General features: G+C 37.8%; 1 protein-coding gene across 7 annotated transcripts in view; it reads right to left on the bottom strand.

Annotated features, from left to right (window-relative positions):
- The window catches only part of LOC106537560 (uncharacterized), a 97,058-nt gene that overhangs the window by 40,172 nt on the left and 37,950 nt on the right, over window positions 1-18,936 (bottom strand). For 4 of the 7 annotated variants that reach the window (XM_087712838.1, XM_087712837.1, XM_087712839.1 and 1 more), the window contains 2 exons: window positions 1,721-1,808; window positions 750-806 (listed from right to left, as the gene is read on the bottom strand). The exons of 2 other annotated variants lie outside the window; for them this stretch is intronic. In XM_087712838.1, coding sequence (XP_087568964.1) covers window positions 750-806; window positions 1,721-1,808 — 145 coding nt within the window. The remainder of the gene's footprint in view (window positions 1-749; window positions 807-1,720; window positions 1,809-18,936) is intronic. One more of the 7 variants, XR_015696352.1, reaches the window with a different exon arrangement.

Here is an 18,936-nt window from a genome sequence, read left to right as displayed (position 1 = left end):
GGGCTCTGCTCTGTTACACACACCACTGGTCAATTGAGCTGAGCTGCTGCTGCCACAGCCAGGAAACACTGGAGCCTTTGCTGCCGATCAGCGGATTGGCAATTGGATTTTCCTCCTGGAATACCACCAATCAGCTGTTCTAGGTAGCAGGGATCTCCACTGCCATTTGCCGCTACTGCCACAGCCCATTCACCACCACCACTCCCCATTTGCTGCCGCTGCTGTCCATTCATCACTGTCACCCATTCGCCATTGCCACTGCCCATTCCCCACAGCCTGTTCACTGTGGTCCATCTGCTGCAGCCTGTCTTCCACAGCCCATTCGCCGTGGCCTATTTGTCATAGCCCATTAGCTGTGGCCTGTTTGACACTTCTGTCACCCATTCATCACTGCTTCTGCCTGTTCGCTGCTCCTGCTGCCCATTCGCCACTGTGATCAGTGGCGAATGAGTGGCAGCAATAGACGGAGGCATTCCCTTTTGCCTAGAATAGCTGATTGGCAGCACACCAACCCCCCTCCTGCCTCCCACATCCCTCCTCCTACCTCCCATATCTTGACTCCCATATTCACTGTGTAAGATGCACAGACATTTCCACCCACTTTTGGCGGGGAGAAGAAGTGCGTCTTATGGTCTGAAAAATATGGTAATCTACTACTTTAGTTATAACATTTGTTGACATGCAGAAAGTTCATAGGTTCAATGGTTTGGGGGTACAAACTCAGTAGTGCGCTATTTTGTAGGGTTTACCTTCAGCTGAGGTAGAATGTTTCATCCTTCTTTCCAAACTGTTCAGCTCAATAGGTTCTGCAAAGAATTTAACATTGCATTAACCTGTGCTGGTTAAAAAAGACAAAAGGGGAACTGAAGAAAAAGAAAACAATCTCCACAGAGCAGAAAAGTGGTAAGATTGGGAAAAGAAAAATGGCATTTTTTTTAAAAAAACAGGGTTTTAAAATTAAGAAATCAGTATTTTTTAAAAAAAATAATTTCAACAAACAAACTATTAACAAAAACTTGAACAGGCACCACCCAATGTCAAGCAAGAAAAGACAGGTGAAGGGTGTATTGGCAGGTGGGGGCAAGTTCATGATAATATCTATCTCTATCCCTCAGAAATGGTTGATGGCCTATACTCATGTTTTGGAGAATTACTGGGTTGTCATCATTTCAAATAAAGAATTCGGATTTAGGACTTTTACCAACTATTTTATTCTAATACTCGTGATTTAAAATTGATCCTGGCCTTGAACGTGTGCCTGCCCTATTTATAGGCTTCTCCAAGAAAGAAAATGGAGAAAGCACTTCCTTAAAAAGAGAACTATATTTTGAAAAATCTCTTTTTAACATTTCCTCATTGTCAGGAGACCAGGTTTTTAAATATTTAAAAGGGTGACAGAGTTCATCTCAAAATCAGTGATAATCAAACCCCAGGACACTACTGTTCTACAGTACAGCCTGGCCAGAATTAACTTTCAGCCAATACCTATCTCAGAAGGGTGTGGGAAAGAATTAGTTTGAATTCATTTTTAACATTTTTGGACATTACCCCTTTCTTTTTTTATGAGCTCTTCACAGCTCTGCTATTTTATAAGCTCTTCACATTTTCTTCTTCTAACAAATTGTATCTCAAAATTAGGCACATAATGTTACTTGAAATTCAGCCTTCATTTTGCCAATAAAGCATGAAAATATAAATGCAGAACTGTTATGAAAATTACCTGACTTTATGCCAAGCTTCTTTTCTGCTTTAGTACAATCACAACTACATTTTCCAAGCACACCAAACAAGGGTGTGTCTCTCTGCTCCTGTGACAAGAAATGAATAAGCTTCTATAAAATCTGACAAAACAAGAAACACTAATTTGTTTTCACACCTCATTTAGCCTCTGGAAACTTAAGTTTGTGTTGTTTAGACAATTCTATGCAGAGCCATCTGCTGGCATTCAAAAGAAAAAACAGATCCAAATCAAACTTAATTGAAAGGAAGCACATAGTTTTCCTTCTTCTTTCCTTATGCTAGTTTCTGAAAAAAATTGACCCTGTCTTGAATACATTTGGGTCAGTATTAAAGGTTGGGGGGAAATGACATTGCTATAGGTCTATACTACAGGCCACCCAACCAAGCAGAGGAAGTAGATGAACTTTTTGCTAGTCAGCTAACTAAGGTATGTAGGAAGCACACCACAATAGTAATGGGGAATTTTAACTACCCTGACATCAACTGGGAAATAAACTCTGCACCAAGTGGAAGATCCAACAGGTTCCTAATGAACCTAGCAGACAACTTTGTTTCCCAAAAAGTAGAAAAGGGAACAAGGGGACCGGCCATATTAGTCTTAATTCTCACTAACAGAGAGGAAATGATAGAAGGTGTTGAAGCCATAGAAACCCTGGGGCAAGGGAAGAAGGCGGGGCTTAGCAGTGAGAAGATGGAGTTTCAGGCTACTCCTGAAATTCCTCTATACCGAAGGATTTTTGGACGGGTTCTTTGAACCCTAGCTGTCCCGGAGACGACAGTGAAGGTGGGGAGAGGCCCAGGACCTCAGAGATACCCGCAAATCTCTGGGGGGGGGTATTAACTCCTCGTGCCAATTCCTTTTTGGATTAGCTGCGTGCTAACTGAAACTGCAGGTTGCCCCTAAGAATGGAAGAAGTGATGTCATCTGGTAAGCTGATTTTATTATCCAAGAGAGACTGTTCGTGTTAAAAAATTAAGCTAATTGAAACCAAAGAACAGGAAGATTTAGCGGCGAATTGGCTTGTTCTAATGGATTTATGACTGGTGGTTACTTTACTTCTTAAATGCTTCAAGAAACTCCGCGACATCCTCCCCCCTCTGAATCTCCCTAAGTGGATCGTAAAACTTATCTCCTACTAATTAGCTCGTCACGATTCGACATTTTTATTACTTTACTACCTAGTTCTGTTTACAACTAGATAAGATTGACAGCCTGTAAGAGACTAAAAAAAAGTGCTTCGAAGCCGGTGGGAAAAAAAAAAGAGAGCTTCTAATTTTTAACTACGACACATCATGGCGTCCCAAAATACCTCTAAGATTTCATTTCAGGCTCTTTTTTCTGCGTGTAGAGGACTTTTCGATTCTTATCAAAAACTGGAAAGAAAATTGGATCAACTGATTATAAAATATGAAGCTAAAACTGAGATCGTTGAATGCTTAAATGTTCCTGAAACACAGATGGAAAATGTGAGAAATGGTGTCTGGTCTATCTCAGAGGAAGAGAGGAGCGGGGGAGCTATAAAGACGACTCATTTAAAGAGACAGAGTGCAGGAGGAATGGAAAATCCACCCTTGAGAATTAAAGTTAATTTGGGAAATTTTATAAGCCTAGGACAACATTATTATTTCATCACCGACATTCAGAATCCAAAGGTGCCGAAATATTTTTGTTTGGATTTGCTTATGGAAACATTTGGTAAACTTATCCAACGAATGGCTATTGGACTGAGGAAATCTCGTTGTTGGAGGGACACAGGCTGACAGATGGGAGAATACAACTTAAAATTAGCTAAATCGGATTACTTCAATTTGTAATAGATATAGCTGAATAATGACTGATATGGATAGCAATATATATAATTTGGAACTGGCTGATAGATTGATGAATACAATTGAAAACTAGTTAAACCTAATTGCTTTTTCTTGTAACAGATATAGCTGAATAATAATTGATATTGATAGTAATGTATATAATGTGGAGTTGATATGATAACTAACAATTGGATATGAGAAAACACCTTTAGACTATACATAAAGAGTATTAACTACAATAATTATCACTATTAAAAAACCAAATAAAATTCATACAATCAAATGTTAATCAATACTGGGAAAATGTTATGATATATGATATAATTGAATATTATGGATGTTTAGCTAAAATAGGATATGAGGATTTTATGATAATAGAGGATTTTACAAATAAGTAAATGAATTGCCAGCATGTGTTATGGACTAATTCTTTAGCATAGCTAAGGATGAAGGATGTTTAAATAACCATAATAATTAAAACTGAAGGTATAATGATGTTGATATGGTAAATATTCGAGTTAAGATATTTGAATTAATATGAATTAACGGAAGAGAAGCACCAAAACATGTTGTAACCAGTTGATATACTTCTTTTTTTTTTCATAGTAGACACTTGTGTTTTGTTTTGTTTTCCTGATTGTCGTTTTTTTTTGTATTATTTACTATCTTTAATTTTAATTTTTATTTTCTATTTGTCCTTTTTTCTTTTTTCTTTTTTTTTTATTTTTGTTCAAGACTATTACTCCTACCAATTTTTCTAAATAATAATCACAGTTAAATGAAAATGGATATATAATAATGCTTGAGTTAATATGAGTTATGTTGGTTGACTGTGGAGGAGATGTACCAAAACTTATCTGTAATTGATTGATATATTAAGAAAGATGCTGTACCCATTTTAAACTAAAATTAAAAAACATTTAATAATAATAATAAAAAAGAAACCCTGGGGCAAGTGACCATGCAATATTGGAATTCAACATTATGCAAACACAAGTAGTAGAACAAAATCAACTAGTGTCTTAGATTTTAAGAGAGCTAATTTCAATAAACTTAGAGAGAGCTTGAGAAGAATTCCATGGATGAGAATCCTCAAGGGGAAAACAACTCAAGAAGCTTGGGAAATTTTGAAAAATGAGATTACAAAAGCTCAGTCTAGCACAATACCAATGAAGAAGAAAAATAACAGCTCCCAAAAGAAACCAGCATGGCTGCATAAAGAACTTTCTGACAAATTGAAAGACAAAAAAGTTAAGTATAAAAAGTGGAAAGAGGAGGACATAACTAAGGCAGAATATCAGCAAATAGCCTGAGCCTGTAAAGATGAAGTAAGGAAAGCTAAGGCTCACAATGAAGAAAGGCTTGCCACAAAAGAAAAAAATTACAAAAAAAAAGCTTCTTCCAACATGTTAAAAACAAGAAAAAGGTTAAGAAAACAATTGGTCTATTGCTGGGAGAAAGTGGCAAGAAGGTGGCAAGCAACAGGGAGAAAGCAGAACTATTTAACTCATGTTTTGCATCTGTCTTTATACAAAGGGATAAAGCAGTCCAACCTATCAAAAACAGCACCACAAAAATCAGATTAGGAACACAAGTTGAAATAGGGAAGAAAATGTAAGTGAGCACCTTTTCTACCCTAGATGAGTTCAAATAACCAGGACTGGATGGATTGCACCCCAGGGTTCTGAAGGAACTGGCAGACGAGATCTCAGAACTGAACTATATCTTTCAGAGATCCTGGAACACCGGGGAACTGCCAGAGGACTGGAAAAAAGCTGATATGGTTCCCATTTTCAAAAAAGGAAAAAAAATAGATCCAGGAAACTATCTATACACCTATCAGCCTGACTTCAATATCAGGAAAGATTCTGGAAAAGATAATCAAGCAACGAATTAGTGAACACCTAAAAGTAAACGAAGTAATAGTCAAAAGCCAACATGGTTTTGTCAAAAACAGATCATGCCAGACTAATCTTATTGCATTATTTGACAAAGTCACAAAATTAGTGGACCAGAGGAATGTCGTCGATATAGTTTACTTGGACTTCAATAAGGCATTTGATAAGGTAGACCATAACCTACTACTAAATAAAGTAGAAGAATGTGGGTTAGACAGCATCACCACCAGATGGATTCGTAACTGGCTGACCAACTGCACTCAATGTGTGGTCTTCAATGGAACTACATCTACATGGAGGGAAGTATGCAGTGGAGTACCACAAATACTCTTCAATATCTTCATCAATGATTTGGGTATAAATGGGGAACTCATCAAATTTGCAGACGACACCAAGCTGTCAGGAATAGCCAACACTCCAGAAGACAGGATTAAGATACAGAAGGATCTTGACAAACTTGAACATTGGGCACTATATAATAAAATGAAATTCAATGATGAAAAGAGTAAGGTTCCACATTTAGGCAAGAAAAACAAAATGCACAGGTACAGTATAAGTGGTACCTTGCTCAATAGTAGTAACTGTGAGCGGGATCTTGGACTGCTAGTGGACAACCATTTAAATATGAGCCAGCAGTATACAGCAGCTGCCAAAAAAGCCAACACAGTTCTAGGCTGCATAAAAAGAGGGATAGAATCAAGATCACGTGAAATGTTAATACCACTTTATAATGCCTTGGTAAGGCCACACTTGGAATACTGCGTTCAGTTTTGATTGCCACGATGTAGAAAAGATGTGGAGACTCTAGAAAGAGTGCAGAGAAGAGCAACAAAGATGATTAGGGGACTGGAGACTAAAACATATGAAGAACGGGGTATGTCTAGTTTAATGAAAAGAAAGACTAGGGGAGACATGATAGCAGTGTTCCAAAATCTCAGAGGTTGCCACAAAGAAGAGGGAGTCAAACTATTCTCCAAGGCACCTGAGGGTAGAACAAGAAGCAATGGATGGAAACTAATCAATGAGAGAAGCAACTTAGAACTGAGGAGAAATTTCCTGACAGTTAGAACAATTAATCAGTGGAACAGCTTGCCTCCAGAAGTTGTGAATGCTCCAACACTGGAAGCCTTTAAGAAGATGTTGGATAGCCATTTGTCTGGAATGGTATAGGGTTTCCTTCCTAGGTAGGGGGTTGGACTCGAAGACCTCCAGGGTCCCTTCCAACTCTGCTATTGTATTGTATTGTCTAATTCAAATTGGAGTCCATTTTCTCCTCTTCCTCCCCCTTTAGTAATTAATTTTTCTCTTGTATAAACATCCTGTTTGATAATGTCATGTTTGGAAGTGCTTAGGAGGAAGTTAAACATCAGGATCTGTAATATTTCATAACTAAACCCAGAAGGGAAGCCAAGGAAAGAGACTCTCCAGATGGTGGAAGATAAAATCAATATGTATTTAGACCACATGATATGGTGGTCTAACCCCAGCACAAAATAGTTGAGATCTCACATGTCTATCACATCTCTGCTTTACTTCCTTGAAAAATTATAATCAGCTAAAGCTTGAAGCATACCTACCATGTTAAGGTTATGCAGTCTGGTGCTTTCCAAGTGTTCCAAATAAAACTCCCATAAACTTTCCAACTTTCATAAGATGAATTAACTTTCAGTCACTATGTGCTAGCAAACATTCATAAGAACCAATTTAGCTACACAGACTCCGTGAGTAAAGTGTCTACATAGCCTGGGATGATTGTTGGAGACCTAAGAGCAATTACCTTGAAACATCTCACTTATTAAAATGTCTAATGAAGAACTTAAGTAAAAGGTCACACACTCCTTTATTAATATAGTCCAAGATTGTGATTAATGAGTGCTAAGAACAAAGCAAAACAGTATGAAAGACTGGTTTGTATTAAAAGCTGTATTTATATCATGACCTACTCCAAATCTATTTGTGTTCTTATTATTACTGCCCTGTCTTTCTGCTAAAATGCCTCAGGGTTTTGCACAATAAATCAAAACAAGATCTAAAAATAGGAAATCAATAAGAAACCTATTTAATGAAATAATAAAATTACAATAACATAACTAGACTGAGTTCACGCAGCACAGTAAACTCAAATAATATACAGTAGTTAAAACCAAACTTATTGTGCTCTGTGAATCCTCAGTTTCTTTAACAAATCTGTGAACTTAGCAACTTTATCTTATTCAACACATACAACAGAGTATAAAATAAAGTCATCCCAGTGATGATGGGGATGACTGAAGTCTCCTTTTAATTTATTTTAATTTGCTTTCATCTAGTTTCTTATTCTGCCAGATTGTATCTTCTTGTTTTTATTGTCATCTTTTTCATGCTTTAAATCATTTGTAAACTGCCTAGAACCACTGGGAATTGGATGCCATATACATTTAATAAATTATAAGAATTAGAAAGGCCATTTAAACTTCGATTAACTAGAAGAATACCATATCTTTTAGTTATTGGGCTTCTCTAGGCATTTATCCTTATTTACTGTTCTTAACTATAACTGCATTTTTCTGTAATAATTCTGTAACAATTTCATATTTCTTGCATCATGTTGAAGCTGAAAAAGGAAAAGATTGAGGAAGAAAAAAAATCTGTCAAAAGTTCCATAAATTACAAAACAAAACAAATTTTAAAGTTATGGTATTTTTCTCATGGTAGCTGAGCCAGTTGTCTAATCCCTAGTCAACACTCATAAGGCTAACAACTATCTTAGGATGAATGTTTGTATTATTTAATAGAGGATATTTTTCTATTTAATTTTATATTTGAAATACTGCCGAAGCATAGTCCTCTATAATGTCTTCTGTGTAGTGATGACATAACTATTTGGAATTTGCTCAATTAATGGGGAAAGAAATAGGGTTGCCGATTTCTTTGATACAGAAAATTTTCTAACAATTTCTTAAAAGCAGAGTTTCTTTTACAAATAATGACAGCAGCACTCCTTAAAAAATACAATAGATGAAGTTCCCTAATGATGTCTTCTTTGGGATTTTAGCATCTCAACTGGAAAGATAATTCTACAGTCCATTCATATACATACATACTGTACCTACACACCTGTCTTTGGTAATTGTACAATTAAGTATAAGAATACTCAACTGAATTTTGTCAAAATTGTCAACTTTGAAATAATTTTTTCAGACAATCCTTTTTCATCAAAAAGATGCTGGAGAAATGTTAATTAATTTCAAGAACTATCCAGTTCAAGAGTACTTTAAGATAAATAACTTCAATAAGGGGGAGTTCAAATTTTAAAGTTGTATAGTGATACTCACTAACCTAACTAGAAACTGAAAAGCATATAAGTACTCTTAATTACAGGTTTCTCTTTATATTGCTTTACTATGTAAACGGTAGTACTTACCAAATTCAAATTGCTTTATAAAATTAACAGATACATATTTTATGCAAATCTATGTCCTTTTTTTTTGAGAGATGTTTCTTTCTTTTTTAAAAACCTGATTCTGTGCACTGAGTCCTGCTAATAATTTTGTAGGCCATCTTTCCTTTTTACCGTCAAATTTTATTGCATTTTGGAGTTATCTAACTAGATCATAAGAAATTATTTTAATCTAAGTAAATATTGTTTCATCCACAGATGCATCTATGGTTATGAAAGAATTATGTTATACTTCGATGTGCAGAAACTTGAACTGCACCTTAATAGGCAGCACAAATTGTCTCTACTCAAGAAAGAAAAAGTATGTGATAGAAAGGAAGTTGATTAGCAAACACATCATAATCAGTGACTGTTTCAAATTAGTGAAGTGATTGTTTTAAAGAAACAGAATTCACATTCTTTTACCTAACATTGGGTTATCTCTTAATTCTTGTCTTGAATTTTTTTAAGTTCTCATTCTTTATATTTGTAAAAATTACTACAGCAACAATGTGAATCAAGGCTCAAAGAATATGCTAATACAGTAACAAAAAACTTGACTATACTAAAATAAGGAGAATAAACTAAAATGAAAAAAATGGAAACTTAGCATAATAAATGTAAATTTTAGTTGGTAATTTATATATATATATATATATATATATATATATATATATATATATATATATATATATATATATATATATATATATATATACACACATACACACATATACATACATACATACATACAAACAAACATGTACAAGATAACAGATATAAGTATAAACATGGACATGAACAAGGAAATGAGTACAAATAAATGGGGACAGTAGGATAGGGATAGTAGGCATGCATTGTTCTACTATATTGCTGCTTTTACACTCTTCAAAATTCTGATTCAGAACCAAAGGCATGGGAAACTGATTAATTTATTGTATTGCATCTTTTAGCAGAGCATGGTAAGAATACTTGAAGGTCTGGCTCAACAATGCCAGGACAATCATAGCTCCTCCACAGAGATGGGTTTCTACCAGCTATCAGCCAAACCAGTAGTGGCATGCCAGCCTGGGTCACAGAGCTGGCAGTGAGCCAGGATGGTCATGCACCCAAACTGATTCCCTGATTGCTGCCGTCATCTTTTTTTTTTTAGTTCTGCACATGCACAGAACAATTTCCATTAAAATATTCATGCATGCACAGCACGCATCCAGCATGCACACAAGTGAACCGGCAGTAATGCCAGCTGAAACCCACCCCTGCCCTCCATTCTTGTTAGAAAATGGTGAGATAAATTGCTAATATTGTTACCCTGTTTCATATTACCCTTCATGTACTAAAACTAAGTTATTTGTCAATCAAAGCTCTCATAAGGATTCACCAACTGAGCATTATCTAAAACTAATCTGGGGAAGAGATTTTTATCTTAGTTAATCTTTGTTGACAAGTTCAAATCTTTGTTGACAAGTTCAAATCCTCATAGAAAAATATAGCCTCATGTTAACATAGTGCAGATTCTCAGTTCAGCTAGTGATGTCAGTCGTATATGGAAAATAGCCTTATAAAAGATCAAGCAATATATCCTAGACTTACTGAACAACAGTTTTTTTTGCCACTACAACATTGGCCTTTGGAACAGATCTTTGATGTACCACTAAATAAGAGTGTTTGTGTGTGTATGTCCGCGCACGCCGTGTGTGCACACACACACACATATACATATACATACACACAACCATATATACATATATACACACACACACAAACACACACATATATATATAGACAATCTCAATCTTACATGGGAAAAGACCCGAATACAACAAGACCAACATACCTACACCCGTGAAAATCTACAAAAACAAATATCTTATCTCTACGGGGAGGAAACATTCCTGCTCACCAGATCCTATGAGAAACTTGATGTTTGAAGAGCCACCATCTTATGTGACCTCACATTCCTATGCAATTTTCGATCCCCACAGCTTCCAACTAAAATTCCATTCTAAAACCTCAGCCACCGAAAGGATCCTGAAAAAAACGGAATTAGCCCTAATCAGAAACGAACTCCACAGGAAAAGATTCCTACTAGATCAAACCAACCGGGACCTACTCACCCTTCACCTCAAACTCAGCAACAAAATCCACACAGCAATCTGGGACAAATCCAAACAACTAGCCCTCTGGAGAGCCGAAACAGAAACCTCCTACAAGACAGACAAACACACTAACAAACTCCACAGACTAGAAAAACAACAGAAGCCCAACCTCCCTCCACAGCAACTCATGAAACAAACAGTACACAACATATCAGACAGAACCCTCACCACAGCTGAAACCAATGTCCTTTCCAGAGGATTCAACTTTGCATCGCCCCTAAACAAATCCCCACTGAAGACGTCATATGCGGAGTTGAAGCTACACTCACCAAAATCAACCCAGATGAAGCCAATAAAATCAGACTTGCAGTTACCAACATCCTTTGCTCCAGTAATCCACCCAGAAGCAACTTACAATAACAAGAAAAAAAAGCACTCACCAACCTGAGGAAAGACAACAACATAATCATTCTCCCAGCAGACAAAGGTAACACCACAGTGGTGATGAACACGTCTCACTACCAAGCCAAACTATCCAACCTACTCCAAGACCCTTCTAAACACAGACCCCCACCATCTACCTGGAAAAAACCACCAAATCCAAAATAAAAGCCTCTCCCATCAGTGAAGAGATCCAGCAAAGAATCATCCCCAGAGAGAAATCTTCCAGATGCCCCAATCTCTATGGCCTCTCCAAGATACACAAAGAAAGAACACCACTCAGCTCCATAGGCTGACCTCTATAGAATCTTGCCAAATTCCTTGCCAAACAACTCCAACCCTACACAGAATCCATCACCTCACACATACAAGCTCATTCCACTTCATAGACACAATAAAGAAACAAAACCTACAACCCAGTGACCTACTAGTTAGCTTCGATGTCATATCCCTCTTCACCCAAGTGCCTATAAAAGAAGCCGTGACAGCTATCCAGAACAAACACAATCCTCCTAAACACATCCTGGACCTGACCAACCACTGCCTAACCAACACATACTTCATCCATAATGGACAAAAATACAAACAGATAGAAGGAGCACCCATGGAATCATTCCTCTCACCCATCATCGCAAACTTACACATGGAACATTTTGAAACTAACACCTTGAATAAATCTGAACACAAACCCAAACTCTGGCTTAGATATGTTGATGACACTTTTGTAATTTGGCCACACCGGAAAGAAAAACTGGACAACTTCCTCACACATCTCAGCAGTCTACATCCCAAAATACAATTTACCATGGAAATAGAAGCAAACAACCAACTTCCCTTTATGGATGTCCTAATCTACAAAACACCCAATGACTCCCTAGGACACAGCATCTACCGGAAAAAAGCACACACCAACCACGACTTAAACGTACAATCCCATCACCACCCTGTGCAGATCAATTCTGTAGCCAAGACCCTCATCTCCAGAACCGAATGCCTAGCCGACAAAGACCACCTGAAAACTGAATTACACACTCTCACAAACGTATTAATCTCCAATGGATTCCAAAGAAAAACAATTACCAACTTAATCCAAAGGGAGACTCCCCCCAAAAAACCAAGGCACAGAACAGGACAACAGCATCACCCTCCTCCCTTACATCAAAGGCATCACAGATAAAATCAGCAAAATTCTCCACAAACAAAATATTATGACTGACCAAAAAATAGCCAACATCTTAAGAAACCCCAAAGACAAAATCCAGCTAGAAAATGAAGGAGTCTACAAAATACCATACAAAATCTGCCCTGCAACATACATAGGACAAACGAACAGGAGAATAAATGCACGCATCACAGAACACAAGAATGCAGTAAGAAAAAAAGAAAAAAAACTTCCCCCCTTTTCCAGCACTTAAAGCTACAGGACATGAAATTAATTTTGAAGGAACCAGGTTAATCTCCAAAACTGAACACTTCAACAAGAGAATAATTATGGAACCTATCGAAATAGAGAAACACCCCCACAACATGAATAAACATGATGATACCTCCTGCCTACCAGACATCTGGAAACCAGCCCTAGTCAACAAATGAGCCCCACCCACCACCCAGGCCATTACAACACAAAACAACAACGGACACACAGCCAGCACCAATCAACCAATCATGATACAACCACACGACCAATCATTCCACTTACTGAAACAAAGCCAGCACTCCACCCCCCCACCAAGATTTATAGAAAGACGGCAGATCCAACCACGCTTTAAGCCCAAAACCCAGCCTGAAGATGGCGAGTGACTGATACGTTGCCAAGACAATCTCAATCTTACTTTGGAAAAGACCCGAATACAACAAGACCTGCGCGCGCGCGCACACACACACACACACACACACACACACACATATATATTTTCTGTGGCCTGTTGCCCCTCCTCACTCTTAGTTTCATTGCCCTACCAGTACTCTTTTCTTCCAGGATGAATGTGAACTATGACATTGAATCAATATTCCATGTTTTAATGAGTTGCCAACTGTATCAAAAATGGCACACTGAACAAATATTAACCTTCCTTGTAATCTCCACAATTGTACTCTGACAGAAAAAATATTTTTTGTTAATAAGCCACATAATCTAAATATAAGTCTCAAAATGGTGCTCAGTTTTAGTTGCTCTAAAGAAGCTGGAATATAATTAAGGTATGTTAAAGGATCAAAAATTAATTATCTATGTTATACCAACTTTTTAACAATTTAATTCATGTGCTGCTCTTTGATGTTCTCTACAGCATTTTAGTCAATGATTGTAACTTGAAAATTCCTTTGTAATTATAAGCAATGTGATTGGTTACACACTTGTCTGTGACTAGCACAATAAATATAGTAATATTTATTATGAATGCATTTAAAACTGGATAACACATTTTCCAAATAAAGAAATCAAGCTTATTTAGTTGAATTTCTTTCAGTTATCTTATTCTTCTAACTAAACACAGGTTTTATCCTTTTTTTCTACTCAAGTGATTAAAAGAGTTTCACATGAAAATGTGCATTCATTTTATGCTTGTATGTTCATAAAAAAATTGGCATGTCTTTTTTTAGTATTAAAGTTTGTGTAATACTTCCCCTTATTACTCTTTTCAGTGTTTTTTAAATTATTATCTTGTAATACACCTGCAGATTGATAACAATCTTATAATCTGTTATTATTTTCTAACTTAATACTTTGTACGTTCTCTTCTAATTGGTATTATTTTTGAATTGCAAATAGCCCTGCAACATACGAAAAATACATAATTTGACAATCAATTATGTTTGATCCAACTGACCATGGAGAAATCTATGCTTTGTAAGAGAGAATGGTTGGGTTTTGTACAAAATTAAACATTGCTGAGAAATTCTACCACCTGAAAATGAAATCAGCAAATGAATAAAAATAACATAGAAGGGTTTTTTCCTATTAGAACACTTAAGCAAATATTCTCCAATCATTCAGTTATTTATTATTTTATATAGTGTATAGTCTTTGCTACATGAAAGCCAGGAGCCTACAATGTTATTACAGAGTAGTAGTTTGGTTGCCTAAGATTACTAGTTCATTTAGTTCACACTTGCATATTACCAAGATGCACACAGAACAGCTAACAGCGTTCTGCAAGAGTGTCAGCATCCTTGAGGGCTTCTCCACCATTTGTTTTTACCTTGCATTCAGCCTGATCTGGCACTAGTTGGTCTCTTCTTCCACCATTAGTCCCACCAGAATGATAATTATTTATCTACTTGCAACTGCTGGATTGGCAGAAGCTAAGGTGACTGATGAGAGCTCACTCCATCATTAGGACTGCTGGAGTGCAAACAGCCAAACTTCTCCAGCTGACAAATCCAGTGTATTTGTATGAGTCATCATCCTCATAATCATTAAGAAATGCTTTAATAATATTCTGCTAGATTCTGCTATATTAACAAATATTGTTATCTCTATTTCATATTCAAATCCCAGTCTGATGGGTCTTTATAAGGATTGGGGAAAAACATACAATAAATAGAAGTGTGGTTATTCTTCCTGAACATCAAAGTGATATATACGTTTACTTTGTAATATAATCACTGTTGTTAAAAATTTGAATGCCTATTTAGAAATTTGTTTCAAAAGAATGTGTATGTACACAAAATGCAGATATGGTTATATTTGAGGACTACAGTATAATTGGCAATTATTCTTTAGTTTATCTGTTAATATTTATGCAAATTCAGATATATTTAAAAGATAACTCATTTGATATGTTTCATTTTTATGGACAAATTAACAGTATTTAAGAATTGCCAACTTCTAAAAAAAGCAATGATAAAAACTATGAAACATATAAATATTTGCTCAATCTGGTCTCCCATAACACTAATTTTTCTTTCCCCATTAAAAGCTCTGCAAAAAGAAATCTGTCTTCAGGGCTCACCGAAAAATGTTCAAGATGAACCACTTGACTATCAATAGTGTTCTATAATGTTGGGTCACATAAACTTATAGATTGCTTTGTTTCAAAGAGTTTTACTTAACTATTATTGTGCAATGAAGTTTTACAGTAATCAAACAGCTTCAGTTATTTCATTAATAGTATATAACTGTCTATGATTCTGAAGTTCTTGGGAAATTTAACTTAACTAGCATTAACAATGCAAATAAGCCTAGAAGCACTATTCTGCCAAAATGTATATCAGTCAACTGTTTCTAAATGTGAAAAAGAAAATTAGCACATCAAGAAATGGGAGGGATCTCTTAGTGTCAACTTTTCTATACACCTTCTAGCTGTAGCAGTTGCACTTCCTTTTTGTTTTTGTTTTTGAAGAGGTGTGATAGATGATGGAAGGTACTACACATGGCATCTACTATGTTGGCTGTTTACAAGGGAAGGCAGCATCATGGCTAGTTTTGATTGAATTCATCACCTTAAATGCCTAAAATTGGTCATTCTCTAAGGTGTAACTAGATGAACTGTTTTTTCAAATAAATGCAAAAAAGAAATAAAGAAGAAAAAGCATTTCTAATATGAATGTTAAGGGTCTTCTCCCCCCCCCTCCCGTACCCTCTTTTACAAAGGTACTTAACATTCTATTAACATAATTTCTAATTATACTGAGAAAATCATACAAAAATGAATCAGGTAACATTAATGCTAGTAGCAATGTATATATTCAAGTTTTTCTTCCTCTTTTTATATATTGTATTATTATAAAAATAATATAATAAAATAATGTTATTTATGTACAGTGGTATTTCTGCAGTGTTGACTAGTGATTATATGTTAAATGTTTAAAGATACAGGAAAAATGTAACATTAACTATGATTTCTAAAATTTTGATTAGTATGATTACTTGCATTTTATAGTTTTACATTTTACATTTTATAGTTGAGGATAGAATTGACAAATTACTGCAAAATACTTATTTTTCATACATAAGATTTCTTTAGTAGGTTTAACATTTATACTAGGGCTCTAGAGAAGAGCAAAAGAGAGAAGAGAGAAGGCTTTTAACATATTTGGTTTCTAACTTTCCAGTTTTTAATGCATTTGTGGTATTTATCAGTATACTGATGATACTCAACTTTATAACTCCATCCCAGTGATGCTATTATTGCTGCACACAGTGCCTGGAGGCTGTGGGAGCCTGAATGAGGGACAACAGGCTTTGGCTGAATTCCGTAAAGACTGAGTCACTTTGGGCGCATGGACTTTAATGGCCTTTGTTCTGGATGTGGTGGCTCCACCCCAGACAGACCTGGTTTGCAATTCCAGGAAAATCCAAGTTTTCCTTGACTTGTAACTTATGCTCAAAGAGCAGGTCCTAGTCTCAGTTAAGAGAGCCTTTATATAAGTTCAGGTTGTGTACCAATTGCAGCTTTTGCAGTCACTCATTCAAGCCCTAGTTATCTCACATTTGGATTAGTGAAATGCCCTCTACATGGAGCTACCCTTGAACAGCATTTGGAAGCTTTAACTAGTGCAGAATGCAATGTCTCTGGCAGTTCTTAGAATCACTAGGGTGACCTATGTTACACCATTGTTCTGTGAGCTGCACTGGTTGCCAGTCTGATTCTGGGTACAATTTAACATTTTCCCCACTTCCCCACTGAGCTTAAGGCAGCGGTGGTGAGACCCCTTCTAAAGAAACCGTCTTTGGATCCAGCTGTTCTTAACAACTACCGCCCAGTCTCCAACCTTCCCTATGTGGGGAAGGTTGTTGAGAAAGTGGTGGCCCTCCAGCTTCAGCGTACCTTGGAGGAAGCAAACTATCTTGACCCCTTCCAGTCCGGCTTCAGACCAGGTTACAGCACAGAAACCGCTTTGGTCGCATTGACTGATGATCTCTGGAGAGCTAGGGATGGAGGCTTTGCGTCCATCCTGGTTCTCCTTGACCTCTCAGCGGCTTTCGATACCATCGACCATGGTATCCTTCTGCGACGACTGCGGGAGGTGGGAGTGGGTGGCACTGTCTTGCAGTGGTTCTCCTCCTACCTCTCGGACAGGTCGCAGTTGGTGTTGGTGGGTGGGCAGAGATCGTCCCCGAGGCCCCTAACATATGGGGTGCCACAGGGGTCGGTCTTGTCCCCCCTCCTATTTAACATATACATGAAACCGCTGGGCGAGATCATCCGGAGGCACGGGATAAAGTATCACCAATATGCAGACGATACACAATTGTATCTGTCCGCCCCGTGCCAACTCAATGAAGCGGTGGACGTGATGAACCAGGGTCTGGAAGCTGTTAAAGACTGGATGAGAGCAAACAAACTGGTGCTCAACCCAGACAAGACCGAGTGGCTGTTGTGTTTTCCTCCCAATAATTTGACCACCGTACCATCAATCAGGCTGGGGGGGACAAAACTTATACCCCTCAGATAGGGTCCGCAACTTGGGAGTCCTCCTGGATTCACAGCTGAGTTTTGATCACCATCTATCGGCTGTGACCAGGGGGGCATTTGCCCAGGTTCGCCTGGTGCGCCAGTTGCGGCCCTACCTGAATCGGGAGGCTCTCACGACAGTCACTCGAGCCCTTGTGATCTCTAAGCTGGAATACTGCAATGTGCTCTACATGGGGCTGCCCTTGAAGAGCACCCGGAGACTTCAGCCAGTACAGAACGCGGCCGCGCGAGTGATTGTGGGCGCACCTCGGTTCGCCCACATAACACCTATCCTCCGCGAGCTGCGCTGGCTGCCTGTGGATCTCCGGGTGCAATTCAAGGTCTTACTTACCACCCATAAAGCGCTCCATGGTAGTGGATCTGACTATCTGAGAGACCGCCTCCTGCCAATAACCTCCCTGCGTCCCATCAGATCGCATAGAGCGGGCCTCCTCCGTATTCCATCCGCCAGTCAGTGCCGACTGGCGACTACCCGGAGGAGAGCCTTCTCAGTTGCTGCTCCGACGCTATGGAACAATCTCCCCGTGGAGATTCGTACCCTGACCACAGTCCAGGCCTTCCGCACAGCCCTTAAGATCTGGCTAGCCCGTCAGGCCTGGGGATAAATTCTCTTGCCCCTCCCGAATGCTGAGTGAATGTTGTGTTTTAGTATTTTTTAGTTATTTCACATTTTTTTTTCTGTATTTTGTATTTCACTCCCCTTCCCTTACTATTGTAAGCCGCCCTGAGTCCCCTCAGGGAAAAGGGCGGCCTATAAATGCTAAATAAAATCATAAAAAAAAACACATGTTGATTGTTATCTTTAAAATCTTGCATGACATGGATCCAGATTACTTGAAAAAATATCTCACCCCACTGAGACTGGCCAACCCTATCTGCACCAGCAGAGAAGGCATGCTGTGGGCTCCATGAATCAAAGAATTCTAGATGGATCCAGAAGGCCCTTGAAGCATCTTAACACACACCCCCCAGGGAGATTGGTTCCCATCAGAAGTTCCTGAAGACCAGGGTCTGCCATATGGCTTGATGTACCAAAGGGTACATCACATTCCTTCACACTGGAGGTGGTTAATGAACTAAAAGACAATCCCATGCCTTCCGCCAAACAC

Source organism: Thamnophis sirtalis, unplaced genomic scaffold (assembly GCF_051295495.1).
Source record: "Thamnophis sirtalis isolate CommonGarterSnake01/CBP01778 unplaced genomic scaffold, rThaSir2_p1.2 scaffold_4, whole genome shotgun sequence".
NCBI classification, from domain to species: domain Eukaryota; kingdom Metazoa; phylum Chordata; class Lepidosauria; order Squamata; family Natricidae; genus Thamnophis; species Thamnophis sirtalis.
This window is presented reverse-complemented; position numbering and strand designations above follow the sequence as displayed.